Below are 14,190 nucleotides of genomic sequence, written 5' to 3'. Positions count from 1 at the left end.
TATAGTCAGTTATTGAAGCCCTCCCCACCCTTTAAAAGTCAGGACTGTGCTATTTGCCTCTCCCAAAATCTCAATGAAATCAAACAATCCAAAGTCATTAAGGAACTTATGGAACTCTGCCCCCTAACATCCTGAGTGATTACATATCCATCTATGCAAGTATCTTGGGACTGTGATCTTCTGCTAAGCTTTGCATTAAAATCACCACAAATAAAAAAGTATCTTTGGGCGTGTCTATTTTTAATCTTAGTTTGTATGTCTCATACAAAATTGAACAAACTGATAAAGTGTGTGCAGGTGGCGTTAACATAATCATTGTTCTAAAATGTATTAAAAAACCTGATGTTTGTCTTTGGAATATGAATTGGTATTGCTAAAAAAACGGGTGAACCAGAATTGACCTGCAATACCTCCACCTTAAGACTTAAACTCACCCAGGAGGCCAGCCCTTCTATACCCCGGCTCTGAGTTGAAGAGATGGCTTAGCTGGAGTAAAATGCATAACACTCAATGTGCTGTGCAGAGGAAAGCCTTGTTTCTTGTAATACAGTAATGTCAAACTTTGACACAAATACCCACCATTCACTGTTATTAATCTTCCCCTTTAAGTCCGCCACGTTCCAACTCAATATAGAAAGATATCTGTACTGTGTGGACAGACTAAAAGAGGTGACTGTGCAACAGGTGAGCCAGTTGAAATTACTGGAGATATATCGGCCTGAACTTTAGTAACAGTGACAGCAGATGTTCCAAGGGCATGTCAGTCCAAGTCAGAAAGTACATCAAACCTATTAGATAAGGGTACAGCCCCCGGGGCGCGGGGTACATGTTGTGTGGCCTGTACACTGGCTGAAACATTAATGGAGGCGGTACAAACTGTGCATGGGGTATTAAAATTAAGTGAACAAGGTTTGAAAAGCCCCCAATAAATAGAAGTACACATATCTAGTGCACAGTAGTTCTCGGCGCGTTAAGGATTTCATGACTAGGGCCATAACAAAGGAGGAGGTCTATAAAAGTGGCCAGGTGGGACCAGGGTAATAGAAACACTAGGTAGAATGGTGCACCTAAAGTTAAAAAAGCAAATAGTGTAACCCCACGTTTGGGGTTCTAAAATGTACCATGATGCAATCTCCTTTCTGGCCTGGGGGTTTTGCCCAATCCAAGCACATCTCCTTATGTGTAGGACGTCTTCTGACTGGGGTAGACATGCTTCTGTGAGGGACCAGCCAATCTAGGGTTTTAATAAAGAGTTATTTGTAAGATTCATGCTGGTCATGTCTTAACGGTGGAACACCAAACAAAAGAGCCGCATACTGGCATGCATCAATATTCGGGAGTTGGTTAGGCAGCTGCACTGCAGAGGTTTTACCATGGGCTCTCTTCCAGGCAGTAAGACAACCAGGGATTGAGGTAAACAGGTGATCTACGTTGCCTAACTGAGATTGTTGTTCAGTAGCACTGGTCCAGCTAACGAAATACAAGTGGCAGGAGGAACTTTAGTGGGAGGGAGGGCATGATTCCACCGGGAGTGTAACAAGTGTTTTAGGCATCTTGCACATTGGATATACTATTAGTGTTGCCTGGCTGGGGTGAAGGATGACCACTACTAGTTAAAAAGGAGGATAGTTTAGAGTCTATGTTATCCAAATGTGAGGACAAGGTAGAAAATGCTGTGCTAAACATTATATGTAACTTCTCTGAGAAAGACGCCTAGTGAGTAACCAAGATATAGTTAATACAGTTATGGAACCAAGTCTTTTCATGCTCTGATGATGTCAATAGGTGTCTTAGGCTAGATATTTAAGTTGATGTATTCTTGAGTCTTGCAGAGTATTAGAAGGAGTTGGATGTGGGCTGACTGATTATTTACAACCCTTGCCCCATTTGTTCTTCTTTGGCAGTTTGTGATGAGCCGCCCTTTTAGTTGTTGCAAGGGCAAGAATGGACTATGGGTATAATGTCCTCTCAAGTTACACCTGGACCTTGAGCAGATGGAGAAACTGGGTAATTTGAAGGGAGAGCAGAAGTATCCAGGAAGTAATGGGGGAGGGCTTAATAGGCCCTCACTATCGCCTCCTTGATTCAAAGAAAGTTTCTGCTCTGTACGGGTGATTTCACTACTGATGACATTGACGGCTCTTTCCAACATTCGGTCTATTGAAGTTAGTTTTGCTAAGGGAGTTGAGACTGAGGTGCCATCTCCCGCTTTTTTCCTCCCAATATGCAATCATCAAAAATCTTATGATTGCCTTCATTTAGTGTGTTGAATTGTGGGATTTGCAGTCCAACCTCTGTAGTTTGTCCCTCTCATTCCTTGGTGACAAATCTGTTTTCCCTCCACATTTCTCCTTTGGTCTGTGCTTAGGCCTGTGTGCTCAAACAGTGCACCCCCAGCCACCGTTTTGTGTTCACAAGCTAGTGAGGCCAGCCCCCTTGCCCCCTCCCACCAACAGGGATTTTCTACATCAGAGGGTGCTTCTGTGAGCTGTTTAAACTGTATTTACTGGGGCCTGTGCACTTCGTTTTTTGGCCAGCAGGATGACTAAAGCTTTATTCAAACATTATTGTTAGATTTCGAGTTAGTGAAGCCTTTACCTGCTGAAGTCCAAAGTTGTGGATAGAGCCTGTCTGTCTCCTAGGAGATTCTGAACAGGAGCAAGCAGCTTCCAGCTCCCTGGCCAGCAAACCTTGTCTGAGGTTGCGGGGACCTTATATGGTGTGGTAGTGGTTGGCACATGTGTACACTGATTGGTGGTTGTATCTGGTGTTTCTATTGGGTTAGGGTTAATGTCCTCATTGGTTGGGTATTTGAGGGTTCTGATTGGTTTCTCGGTCTGCGATTAAATCATTGCAGGGTTGGAACTAGGGCTAGGGTTAGGATTTCTATTGGAAGTAGGGACTAGGGCTTCCTATGTTATTGGTTGTTGGGAGTAGGATGGGACTAGGGCTAGGGTTAGACCTTTAATTGGAAGTAGCTATTTAGGGCTTCTGGTGTGATTGGTTGTTGGACCAGTTGTGGGACTAAGAGTAGGGTTAGGCTTTCTATTTGGAAGTTGGGTCTAGGGCTACCTGTACCATTGGCTGCTTGGACTTGGGTTGGGACTAGTGGTAGGGCTAAGACCTTTATTGGACATAGAGATCAGGGTTTTTGAACTGATTGGGTGCTTGGACTAGGGTTAAGATTGGCTGCAAGGTCCTGGTCTCCTATTGGTTCTAGATGTTAGGGCTAGTGTTGTGATTGGATAGTGTTAGGGCTAGGGTTCCCATTGACTGAAGGGGTCACCTGATTACTAGGGTTACAGAAAAGGCCAGGCTTAGGGCGTCTCAGCCCGGGCATCAAGGCTAAGGGTGGAGAGGACAAGGGTAGTTGCCTGTTTGGGCCTGTTCGAGACTGGTCGGGACTAGGGACAGAAATGCTGCCCTTTTTCTCATTTAACAATACCCAGCCCACACCATCCACAACCACAAACAGAGCAACACACTCACACCAAATATACACCATGCACAACACTATACACAGATTAATGTACCAGCATGCACCACCAACCCAACCGAACCACATCTACACACCCTACTATCCCAACTACCACACATATCCACCATCACCCACAAACAGTACACAACTCTATCCTATACCACTAACCAATACACTCATTACTAACACACCAATCAACACCATAAATAACTACATCCCACTCAGACACACTCTCCCTGCTGTAATTACACCTTACAGTCCACCTTTTATCACTAACAAATATATAATGATCCTTTCATCAGTTGACTTAAAAAAAAAAAATCCTTCACTCTTTTATCCCTCCACTATACTTTTTCTATCAAAATCAACAGACTAACATGTTCACTTCTCAAATTCCATATTCCATATTCTATACTAATATACTGCCCAAATAACTGAATAACATATCTACTACTCAAATTACTTCATATTTATACTATACTCATTTTCAACACTAATCCTTTATGGGTTCCGGAGTGGCGTGCTAATCGCCAAAAAAGCGCTTCAACACCCATCAGGGGTAACAAGTACTATATAAATGAAAATCTTTCTTCCCCTTTTATCCATCCACTATCCTTCTCACTCCAAGTAACAGACTAATATCCACCACTGAAATTACCTCATATTTCACCATATTAATTCACCACTAATCTTTTATAGGCTTAATGAATAGCATGCGTCAACAAGCGAGCAATAAATAAATATAAACTTTTGTCCTACTCTATCCTTCTGCTATCATTCCAAATCCAAATAACTGACTAACCTATCCACCACTTAAAATGTACTTGCATGTTTCACTATACTAATTCAACACTAATCCTCTGTGGGTTCCGGAGTAGCGTGCTACCCGCCGAAAAAGCGATTCGTCGCCTCGTCAGGGGTAGTAATCGCTATATAAATGCAAGTACAATACACAATACAATACAATACGCAAAATGTAGGAAAGATCTGCTCAACCGCATGCTCAGATTGGAGGTGGGGTTACTATTTGTACTGTACAATAAGAAGAATAAACATTACCTCTGTGGAGAAGCTCTACTTCTAGTAAGGCAGGCTCAGGTACCTCAGCTAACTAAAATTCTCAATGGAATGATGATGTTATGGCAGAGGGCTCAGAGAGTGTGCCCGGCCCGCCACAGCGGGTCATGGACGGGGCCAGATGGGCCCTCTCTTGGCCCGGGCACATGCCCTCACTTGTCCCGGGCAGCGGAAGCCCCAACTGGTAGAGGTAGACACCTCAAAGTGCATTGTGGTTGGTGTAGGAGGGGTCAGCCACAAGAGCTCCTGGAGCATGTGGTCCTCTGCCCCCTTCGGCACTCAATGGGTGTCCCCTGCAGTGGGAGCCCAAACAGGTGGAAGTAGGCACCTCCAGGTGTATTGTGGTCAGTGTGAGCCGGCATCTGCCATGAGAGCTTCTGGGGCCTGTGGTCCTCTGCCTACGCCTGGCTCTCAACAGCATCCCTTGAGCCAAAAAAGCAACCTCTTCTATCCTTCCTCAATGCTTCAGTAGACCAGGACCAGCTACTTCCAGCTATATAATCCATATAGGGCCAGATGTAGGTAAAACTTATTTACCGATTCTTATTTACCGAATTTTACCGATTCGGTAATTAAGAATCGGTAAATAAGAAGTGGGGGTATGTAGGAACATCCAGATGTTCCATTTACCGAATCGTTAAGAATCGGTATTTACCGATTCGGTAAATACCGACCGGTAATGCTCCATTCATTCCTATGGGCTTTGAAGCCCATAGGAATGAATGGGGCATTACCGGTCGGTATTTACCGAATCGGTAAATACCGATTTTGACAAGGGTGCAGGGGGTGTCACTTTGACACCCTCTAGCACCCCCACAAAAGGTTCAGGGGCCATATGGCAGGCATACCTGCCCTAAGGGCAGGTCTGCCTGTCATATGGCACAGGTGTGCATGCACACATGTGCATGCACACCTGAATCGGTATTTCACCATCAAATACAATTTGATGGTAAAATACCGATTTCTAAGGCCTTGTGGGACTCATAAGAGTCCCACCTACATATCGATTTTACAGATTCTGTAAATATACCGGTCAGTAAATTTACCGACCGGTATATTTACAGATTCTGTAAAATTACCTATCGGTAAATTTACAGAACGGTAAATTTACCGATTCTGCCCCCTACATCTCAAATTCCTTTTACCGGTCGGTAACGGCCGAATTCGGCCGTTACCGACCGGTAAAACCCTACCTACATCTGGCCCATAGTGATGTCCTGGAGAATTACCTTACAAACTGGGTTTTCTGAAGAAGACGTTTTATACTACTCCATCTTTACATTCAGATCATCAAAAAAAGAAGAAGTCCAGTCGCCAGGTCACAACAAAAAATGTTTCCCAATCTTCATCAGTAAAACCTGAAGTATCATCTCTTACACTCCCTAGGGGTTATAGGAGGACCCTGGGAGTTCCAGATACATCATTCATAGGCTGGCCATTTCAACAAGCAGTGAAACATGGAACAGCACTTTCAAACCACAGTTCAGTCTTTTATTGCTGCACTCTCTTCAACACAGATCTAGACTCTAAAGTATCCTACCACCCTGAAGTCAGTTATTCTAAAAATAATGGCCTCTAAGTTCACCATAAATAATATTAGATATTTTTATTTTGGACCCTCGCACATCTTATTGGTGTCATGCTTCATCATCAGGTTGCACCCCGAACCTTAAAAACTAGAGTGGGCTCAACCATCTTCCAGCGAGCACTTTAGATACAGCTCTAAATCTAATGGGAAGTATGCACAAAATGTAAGGATTGTTTATATGCAGGAAAGTGTCTCTTCTTGCACAAAAACTATCTTGGCCGTAATGCAGGCCCCTCTGTTGGTGTGCCTTTTATCTGTAAATATGGCATATTTCTGCTGTCTGCCTTTCACACTATGAAGTGCAGCAAGCTGCCTTGCTGTGTTGCATGAAATGTAAGTAAAGCTACCCAAACATTTCTGATTGAACGAATCAGTGCAGTAACTTGCTAAGCAGATTGTAATGATAAGAAATGCCATCATGGGAAGTGCAGAGCTGTTTAAAGTTGCAAGCGTACTGAAAAAACATATACTGCACCTCATGATACACCACTGTGCTGCACTCGGCATTGCATAATATGAGAACTGTACCTCAAGGACAATCGTGCACGACAAGGAAACACTTCCTACATTAGATCAAACAACAAGACAACACCATTTAACCATATACAACAATATGGTCTAGCTTGCTGCTTATGTAGGTAAGCACTACAGTGCCACAAATATGGGTAATAAGTGCCAAGCAAATGTGCAATACAATAAAATACAACCCAATATTTGTCATATGTGTATCTTCTCAAGTTGTTTTGATCCTATTAAAATCTTTGTTTAAATTTCATTTCAGAAATATAAAACAAAAATTGTGCTTTCATATCTGCTGGTAGCTGGTATATAGTGAAATATTTGTATTGTTCATTTAATAGTATTTATATATTATTTTGTCAATTAGAAACAAATTGACATCATATGGTATTTCTTTTTGCACTCCCTGTCCGCAAAATCACTAGAATTACATGATTCTGCAGTCGTAAAAATTATGCAAGTCGGTGTCTGCGGCGTTTTCCACATAATTATGAATTTACCGCATTTGCCAGGTAATCTATCATCTGCTGTATAATTTGCAGATTTAAACAAAAAAAACATTTTTGTTTCTAGCTGAAACAAATCAAAGGTTAATACAAATTCAGCAACACGTACTGCTGTGCAGTGGAAGGTCCTTCTCAAAGTTTGACTAGTCACCCTTCAATTACGTACAGCTGTATTTTGATGTGGAACTGGTTTTATTGAGTGAAACCTTTGCCCAGACAGTGCTAACATGTACAAAAGGCAAAGTAATGTACTGACGCAATTACAATATGTGCAGCCTTGAGCTGCATATTTTGGGGTTTCTCATAATTTAGTCGACACTGCACGTAGTTTAGGCCTCCCCTGCCGCAGAAGTCCAAAGGCCCTCTTTGAGAGAATATCACATAGTTCACTTTAGAAAATACTCTCAGCGTGCAGTCAAAAAATGAAAAGTAAAGAACACTTCCACAATAAATTTGTCAGTAGATGTAACCTGATATTTAACCTGCAGCAAATGTAACAAGTTAAAAACTAAATGTAAAGTCATTTTTATTTGCTCATTCACCTTTTAAACTACAGCACCTCTATACTGTGCCAGCTTCCTTATCTTTTGGGGGTGTTCCCCCGTGGACACAACCCTGCTTGCTGCTGGGTGAAAAGACAAGGACAACATATACAGAAAAGACAATACAGAAAACGGATTAGGTCTAAACCATCTGAGGAATATGCAGATATATTTATTTATATCCTTATTGTGCATGCACGGTAAAGCTCCTTCCATGCAAAGTGGCAGGAAAGTTACCATGCTCTTGCTGTGAAAAATGCACACAACCTATATATGTTAATGTCAAGCTCTCAATAGTGGAGAAGAAAATATAATATTTTCTGTACAAACATATACACCAGTGTTTATACGATGCTTAACACATAAATGGATACACACCATAGTTTTATGTGTATCATGAAAAGTCCCATAGAATGTCATGTCCATTTTAAGTAATAGATCTCACCCTCCATTGTGTCTCTAATTACCTTATATGGGCAGGTGGGACTTGTCCCTGAAGTCACGCTCCAATGGAATGTAAATCTGAGTTTGTTAGCATAGCCCATGTCCACCTACCGGTTTTGTTCTAAAAAAAAAAAAACTAAACCTCACAGGAGTTAAATAGGGAGCAGTTCTTATCACCACTCCAAGGATTGTGTGTTGTTGGTAACCTAACCGTTCACCAAATGCATCTGTGCCTGTAGCTGGTGAGCGTAGAGTCAGCATTTTTTTTTTGTTAAATAATTTTTATTGAGGGTAAAAAAAGAAAAAAATACAGGAATACAAATAAAAATCAATCAGTTCCTATGTAGAAAAAAGAATACAGAAATAAATGCAAAGCATCAGTAGAAATGAGCAGATTGTACAATTCCTATACTACTAGACTGAAACCTAGGACTATGAAGCAAAATACATAAGAAGAATAGAACTGGATATAAACATTTGTAATTATTGAATTAAGAACCTGCTTGAAATAAGAGAAGGTCGACAGTATTTAAGAAAAATAATTAAAAAAAGAATTATATAAAAAAAGATGGAGGGGAAGAAAAGAGAAAGGGGAGATAAAAGGAAGAGAAAAAGAACTATAAAAGAGAAAACAGTAAGAATGTGAATCAGATGATAGAAAAGTGGTGAAAGGTATCCACAGTAAATCAGATTTGATCTGTAGTTGAATTGAAGCATGGGGCACCAAGGCAATTCTATGTTCATCACATATTAAATTCCACCAAAGTAAAAATGACAGTTTGGAGTTGTCTTTCCAGCATGTTATTTTAACCTTAAAAGCTATAGCAATAAATAAATCAAATAAAGGTGATTTAGAGATAACTTGATCAAAGTCAGGGGACAAAGTACCTAAAAATACGTGAATGTTAAATTTAATCTTATAAAAAAAAATCGTTACACATTTTGACCAAACAGCTTTCCAGAAATCATGAACCTTAGGACAATAGAACAATACGTGCATTAAAGAACCTTCAGCATTAAGACATGTCCAACAAGATGAAGAGGCTGATTGGTTAAACTTATGTAAAGAAGTGGAGTAATAACATCTCTATTATAAATAAAATATAAGGATTGTGTAATATTTGCAGCCTTGGAGGTTTTAAAGAGTTTTTGCTGAAATTTGTCGCACTGAGATACAGAGAGTGTTTGAGAAAGATCCTGTTCCCCATCTAGTTCAATATTCGATTTAACCCGTGTGCATTTAGGAGTAGATAAAGATTTATAAACAAAGGAGGCACTGGAAATAGTGTAGGCGAGATTTGGTACATGGGAGTATCAGGAATGAGGGAAGTAGGGATTGGAAGAGAGTTGAAACTCTGTAAACAATGTTGAAGTATTGGAGCTAAAATGTTATACTGCTGAATGAAGGAATCAGGAAGGTTGAAGGTCACTTGCAGTTGATGGAAAGGTAAGATCACATTATTAGCAATCATTTGATTAACGTAAAGAATACCCTTTTCCTTCCAGTGTTTGTAATAAAATGATTTGTGAATGAATTTGATGTGTTTGTTAAACCATAATGAGGAGGCAAGGAAAAAAACTATGCTTATCAAAATTCTTAAAGAAAAGTGTGTGTAATAGATAATGAGAATATTTCAGAATTGGATACTTGGAGATAAAAGTACAATTCGTCATATCAACAATATTCTTAACTGAGAAATCATTCAATAATAAACATTCAAGATTGACCCAAGCAGGTTTAGGCAAATCTTGATAATCTTTAGACAAAGCAAAAAATTGACGGATCAGGAAAGCATCGTGATACCCTTTAAAATCAGGAAAGTCTTGGGACGCAGCAATTTGGACAAGCAAAAATGCTTATTATTCCAAAGAAACTTAATACATAAAGAGTTAGCCTGGATAAAATAATATTTGGGGATTTTGAATGGTAACATTGACAATGTGAACAATATCTGGGGAACAATCATAATTTTAATTGTATCAAGTCTGCCCCACCATGATAAAAGTAAAGGAGACCAAGAATTCAACAAACTGATAATTTTAAGTTTTAAAGCAGTAAAGTTATGGGATAGTGTATCACGTAAGTTAGAGGAGAACCAAGTGCCTAGATATTTAATTTTTTGAGGACACCATGTAAAATAGGTAGAATAAAACATATGTTTATAACATGAAGGGTTTAAGGGAAAAATCTCAGTTTTGGAGAAATTTAATTTATAACCTGAAACAGTAGAGAATAAAGAGATTTTGTGTAAAAATGGGGGCAAAGAAAAGGTAGGATTGGACATATAAATAAGAACATCATCGGCATATGCATAAAGTTTAATTTGGTGAGACTTTAGGGCAAACCAGTAATAAGGGGGTTGCTTCTAATGCGTTCAAGAAAGAGTTCCATAGAAAGTAAGAAAAGAAGTGGGGAGAGAGGGCAACCCTGACGAGTACCTCTTTGGAGAGAGAAATATGGGGAGAAAAGGCCAGTAACAAAAACACATGCTTTTGGATTTGTATATAATAATTTAAAATATGAAATGAACTTTGGACCAAAACTGAACCATTGTAAAGTGCGTATCATAAAATCCCAATTAATTTGGTCGAAGGATTTTTCTGCATCCAAGGATAATGCGGCTAATGGGGAGGGATATTTTTTACTTAGAGAAAGAATATTGGAAAACATTGTTGGCATTGTTAGAGGCTAAACGACCTTTGGAGAAGCCAGCCTGATCTGAATTAATAAAAGAAGTGATAACTTTCTTGAGACGAGAGGCTAAAATCTTTGCACAAATTTTACAATCATAATTGATTAGTGATATAGGACAAAAATGTTTGCAATAGGAGGGGTCTTTGTCTGGCTTAGGGATGACAATAATAAGGTATTAAAAAGTTCTAATAATTTAGGAGCAAAAATTGATGAGAAGGCTAACAATAACTCAGGTGAAAGCCATCAGGACCAGGAGTCTTCATTTTTTTCAAGGATTTTAAAGCATCAGATAATTCTTGAAGAGAAATATCCTCTCAAGTGGTATGAAAATATTCGGGAGAGTTTCAGGTTTAGGTATATCTTGAAAAAAGGAGGGGACATCTTCTTCAGACGGCTTAGTAGTTTCTGTATATAATAGATTATAATATGATTGAAATGTGCTAATAATATCAGAATCAAATGAGAGGCGTGTATTATTTGTTTCCCAATGGATAGGGCCAATTACCTTATGTTCTGATTTGATTTTTAAATAATTTGCCAGCATTTTCCCTGCTTTGTTTTGGCCTCCGTGATATTTCGACTTAACCTTAAGTAGGATGTTACAGGCATCTACAGTAGCTATTTTATTCAGGGTGGATTTAGCTTTAATTAACTCTTGTAGTGATGATGAGTATTTGGAAGTGTAATCATTATGTTCTGATATTTTGAGTTGTGATAACATTTCTTTATATTTAGCAATAAATAGTTTCTTTTTCTTTGAGGAGTAGGAAACAGTGAAGGCTCTAAAGGATGCTTTAAAAGCATTCCAATTCTTGTGTAGGGAGGTGTCTAGAGAGTCATTAAGAACGAAACATTCATTATTAAAAGAGGCCGCTTCTGAAATAAAAGTACGATCTGATAAAAGGTGGTTGTTAAAATGCGAATGACCTAGTTTACATGTGGTGATGGATAAATCAATAGAAGTAAAAATTGGTGCATGGTCAGAAATAAAAATAGAGCCAATTTCCGATCAGTGGAGGTAAGGTATTAATGCTTTGGAAATTAGAATATAATCAATACCAGACCTGGTATGATGGACAGGAGAGAAAAAAGTAAATTCAGAAACATCAGGATTACAAGTTTTCCAAGTATCAAATAGGGGACAAGATGACAAGGCAGATTGAAAATATTTGTGGGTTTTATCTGGTTTAAATTTGCATTTGGATTGTCTGTCTAAAAAAGGATCTAGCCAATTATTAAAATCACCACCAACCACAATGTTAGAATTAAATACAGATAATAATTTCAATTTTATAGATTGCCAGAATTCTGGATCAGGTTTAACAGGTCCATAAATATTGAAGAAGGTAATTTGTCTTTTGTTAATGATAGGATCAACCATCACCCACCGACCAGAAGGATTACAATCTGATGACACAATTTGGGCTAGTAGATTTATGAAACAATATAGCAACACGACCATGCTGATCAATAGCAGGAGAAAAAACAACTTGATTGACCCATTGGCATTTACGTTTAAGAGATTCAGCATTATTACAGTGGGTTTCCTGTAAAAAAGCAACCTGGGTGTTAAGTTTAGCTAAATGAGACAATACCTTATGAAGTTTGATGGGATGCCCAAGACCACAAACATTGCCCGAGACCACATTAACCATGAGGAAGGATTAAGGTATACATGAGGAAATAGGAGCACAACACTGCATAAACAATAAAGAGGAAAATTGAAAGACAATGTTGAATATGTGATGATACAGACCAAAACAAGACAAGTTGATAAAGGTAAAAAATGTACCATTAAAACAAGACTAACCTACAGCTAAACCAGAGAAAGATGATAGGAATAGAAGAATAAGAAAGAAAGGAAAGAAGAACAAAGAGGGAGAAAGAGAAAAGAAGACAGAATAAGAAAAAAGTAAACAGATCAAGAAAAAGTCCAGATCTGTGGAGAAAAGAATGACCAAGTAAAACGGGGCTTAATGACGCCGAAGGACACGGACAACGGTGATATAAAATAGATGAAATGAGAAACTCATAAGCAAAAGGACAGCAATAATTAGTCATAGAAGTTTAACAAAGTAAAACTTTCAGAACCATATCAACAATCTTGTAGTATAATAAAACAGTCAATTACTGGTATCCATTCCACGAGTAGAGATAGTTTGCAGAAAAAGTTTACGTTTTTCAAGATCATCAAATGAACGTGACCGTCCTTCATGTGGAATTTTACATAGGCACGGATGAAGAATACCATATTGAATGTTGAGTTGTCTCATCTGGGGAGGAAGAGCTAGAAATTCTTTGCGTCGAGCATTTGTTGTGTTAGAAACATCTTGGGATATGAAGATATTATGGCCTGACCAAATGAGATGACGTTTAAGCTTTACAGCCTTCAGAACACGCAAGAGTTCAGTAAATTCCAAGAAGAGCATAATGATTCCACACGGTTTGTTTGAAGAAGGTTGTAGGTGACCAAGACGATGTGCTCTTTCTATATTAAGGTTAGATGAAGTTGACGGAAGAACTAACAGTTCAGGGAGAAACTTTTGAATAAATGAGACCATATCAGGACCTTCAATATTTTTTGTCCATAAAGGTGCATATTGTTTCTACGATTACAATTGTCAAGGTCCTCTGCGTGAATTTTAAACTTGTGGATTTCTTGTTCTAGAATTGGAATCTTTGAAGAAGTATCTTGTAGGTCGCTGACCAGCTGCTCAAGTTCCAAAACCTCTTCCTCCATTACGATCCATCTCTCCTCAATTTGTTTTAACTTTTCATTAGTAGTGGACATGAAAGGTTGAAGGCCACGTACCTCATTTAATATGGAGTCCAAAACTGGATTTTGTGAGGAGAGAACAGGGGATGGCGGGTCATTTTTTTGTCTTTTCTGTTTAGCACCAGAGGAAGAAGAACTAGCAATATGAAGGTTGCTAGCCATCGTACAATGCTGAAGAAGTCTACTTATAAACGTTGAAGGAATATATCAAAATAAAAAAATCTAGTATAGAAAAAACAGTGTCATATCTTTGAGGAGTAAGTTATACTGTCCAAGAGTGTCATATGAGTCATATAAATATAGTAGAACTATTAAGCCAAAGGAACACAAGGATCTCAAAAAATATCATATGAAGTATTCCAATGCCACATAAAGAGAACTTGTTTCTGAGAAAGTCAGTATCCAAAAGTTATTCCAGGAGAAGGAACAGAGGAGACATCATTTAGGCTCAGGAAAATGACAAGCAGGCATAAAAGAAGAAAGTGAGCATCACAACGGGAGAAGGTGAGAGCATTAAGCATTTCCTGTGATGAAGACCTAGTAATCAGGTTTCTTCTGTTGCGAA

General features: G+C 38.9%; 1 protein-coding gene across 1 annotated transcript in view; it reads right to left on the bottom strand.

Moving 5' to 3' along the window:
• LOC144797918 (vomeronasal type-2 receptor 26-like) overlaps nt 1–13,589 on the bottom strand; it is a 70,945-nt gene extending 57,356 nt beyond the window's left edge. Inside the window, exon 1 of the mRNA XM_078668719.1 lies at nt 13,466–13,589. Within this exon, the coding sequence (XP_078524845.1) occupies nt 13,466–13,589 (124 nt within the window). The remainder of the gene's footprint in view (nt 1–13,465) is intronic.
• Between the last annotated feature and the right edge of the window lie 601 nt (nt 13,590–14,190).

Source organism: Lissotriton helveticus, chromosome 12 (assembly GCF_964261635.1).
Source record: "Lissotriton helveticus chromosome 12, aLisHel1.1, whole genome shotgun sequence".
Lineage (NCBI taxonomy): Eukaryota > Metazoa > Chordata > Amphibia > Caudata > Salamandridae > Lissotriton > Lissotriton helveticus.
The sequence above is the reverse complement of the archived record's forward strand: the minus strand, read 5'-3'. Positions and strand labels throughout refer to the sequence as shown.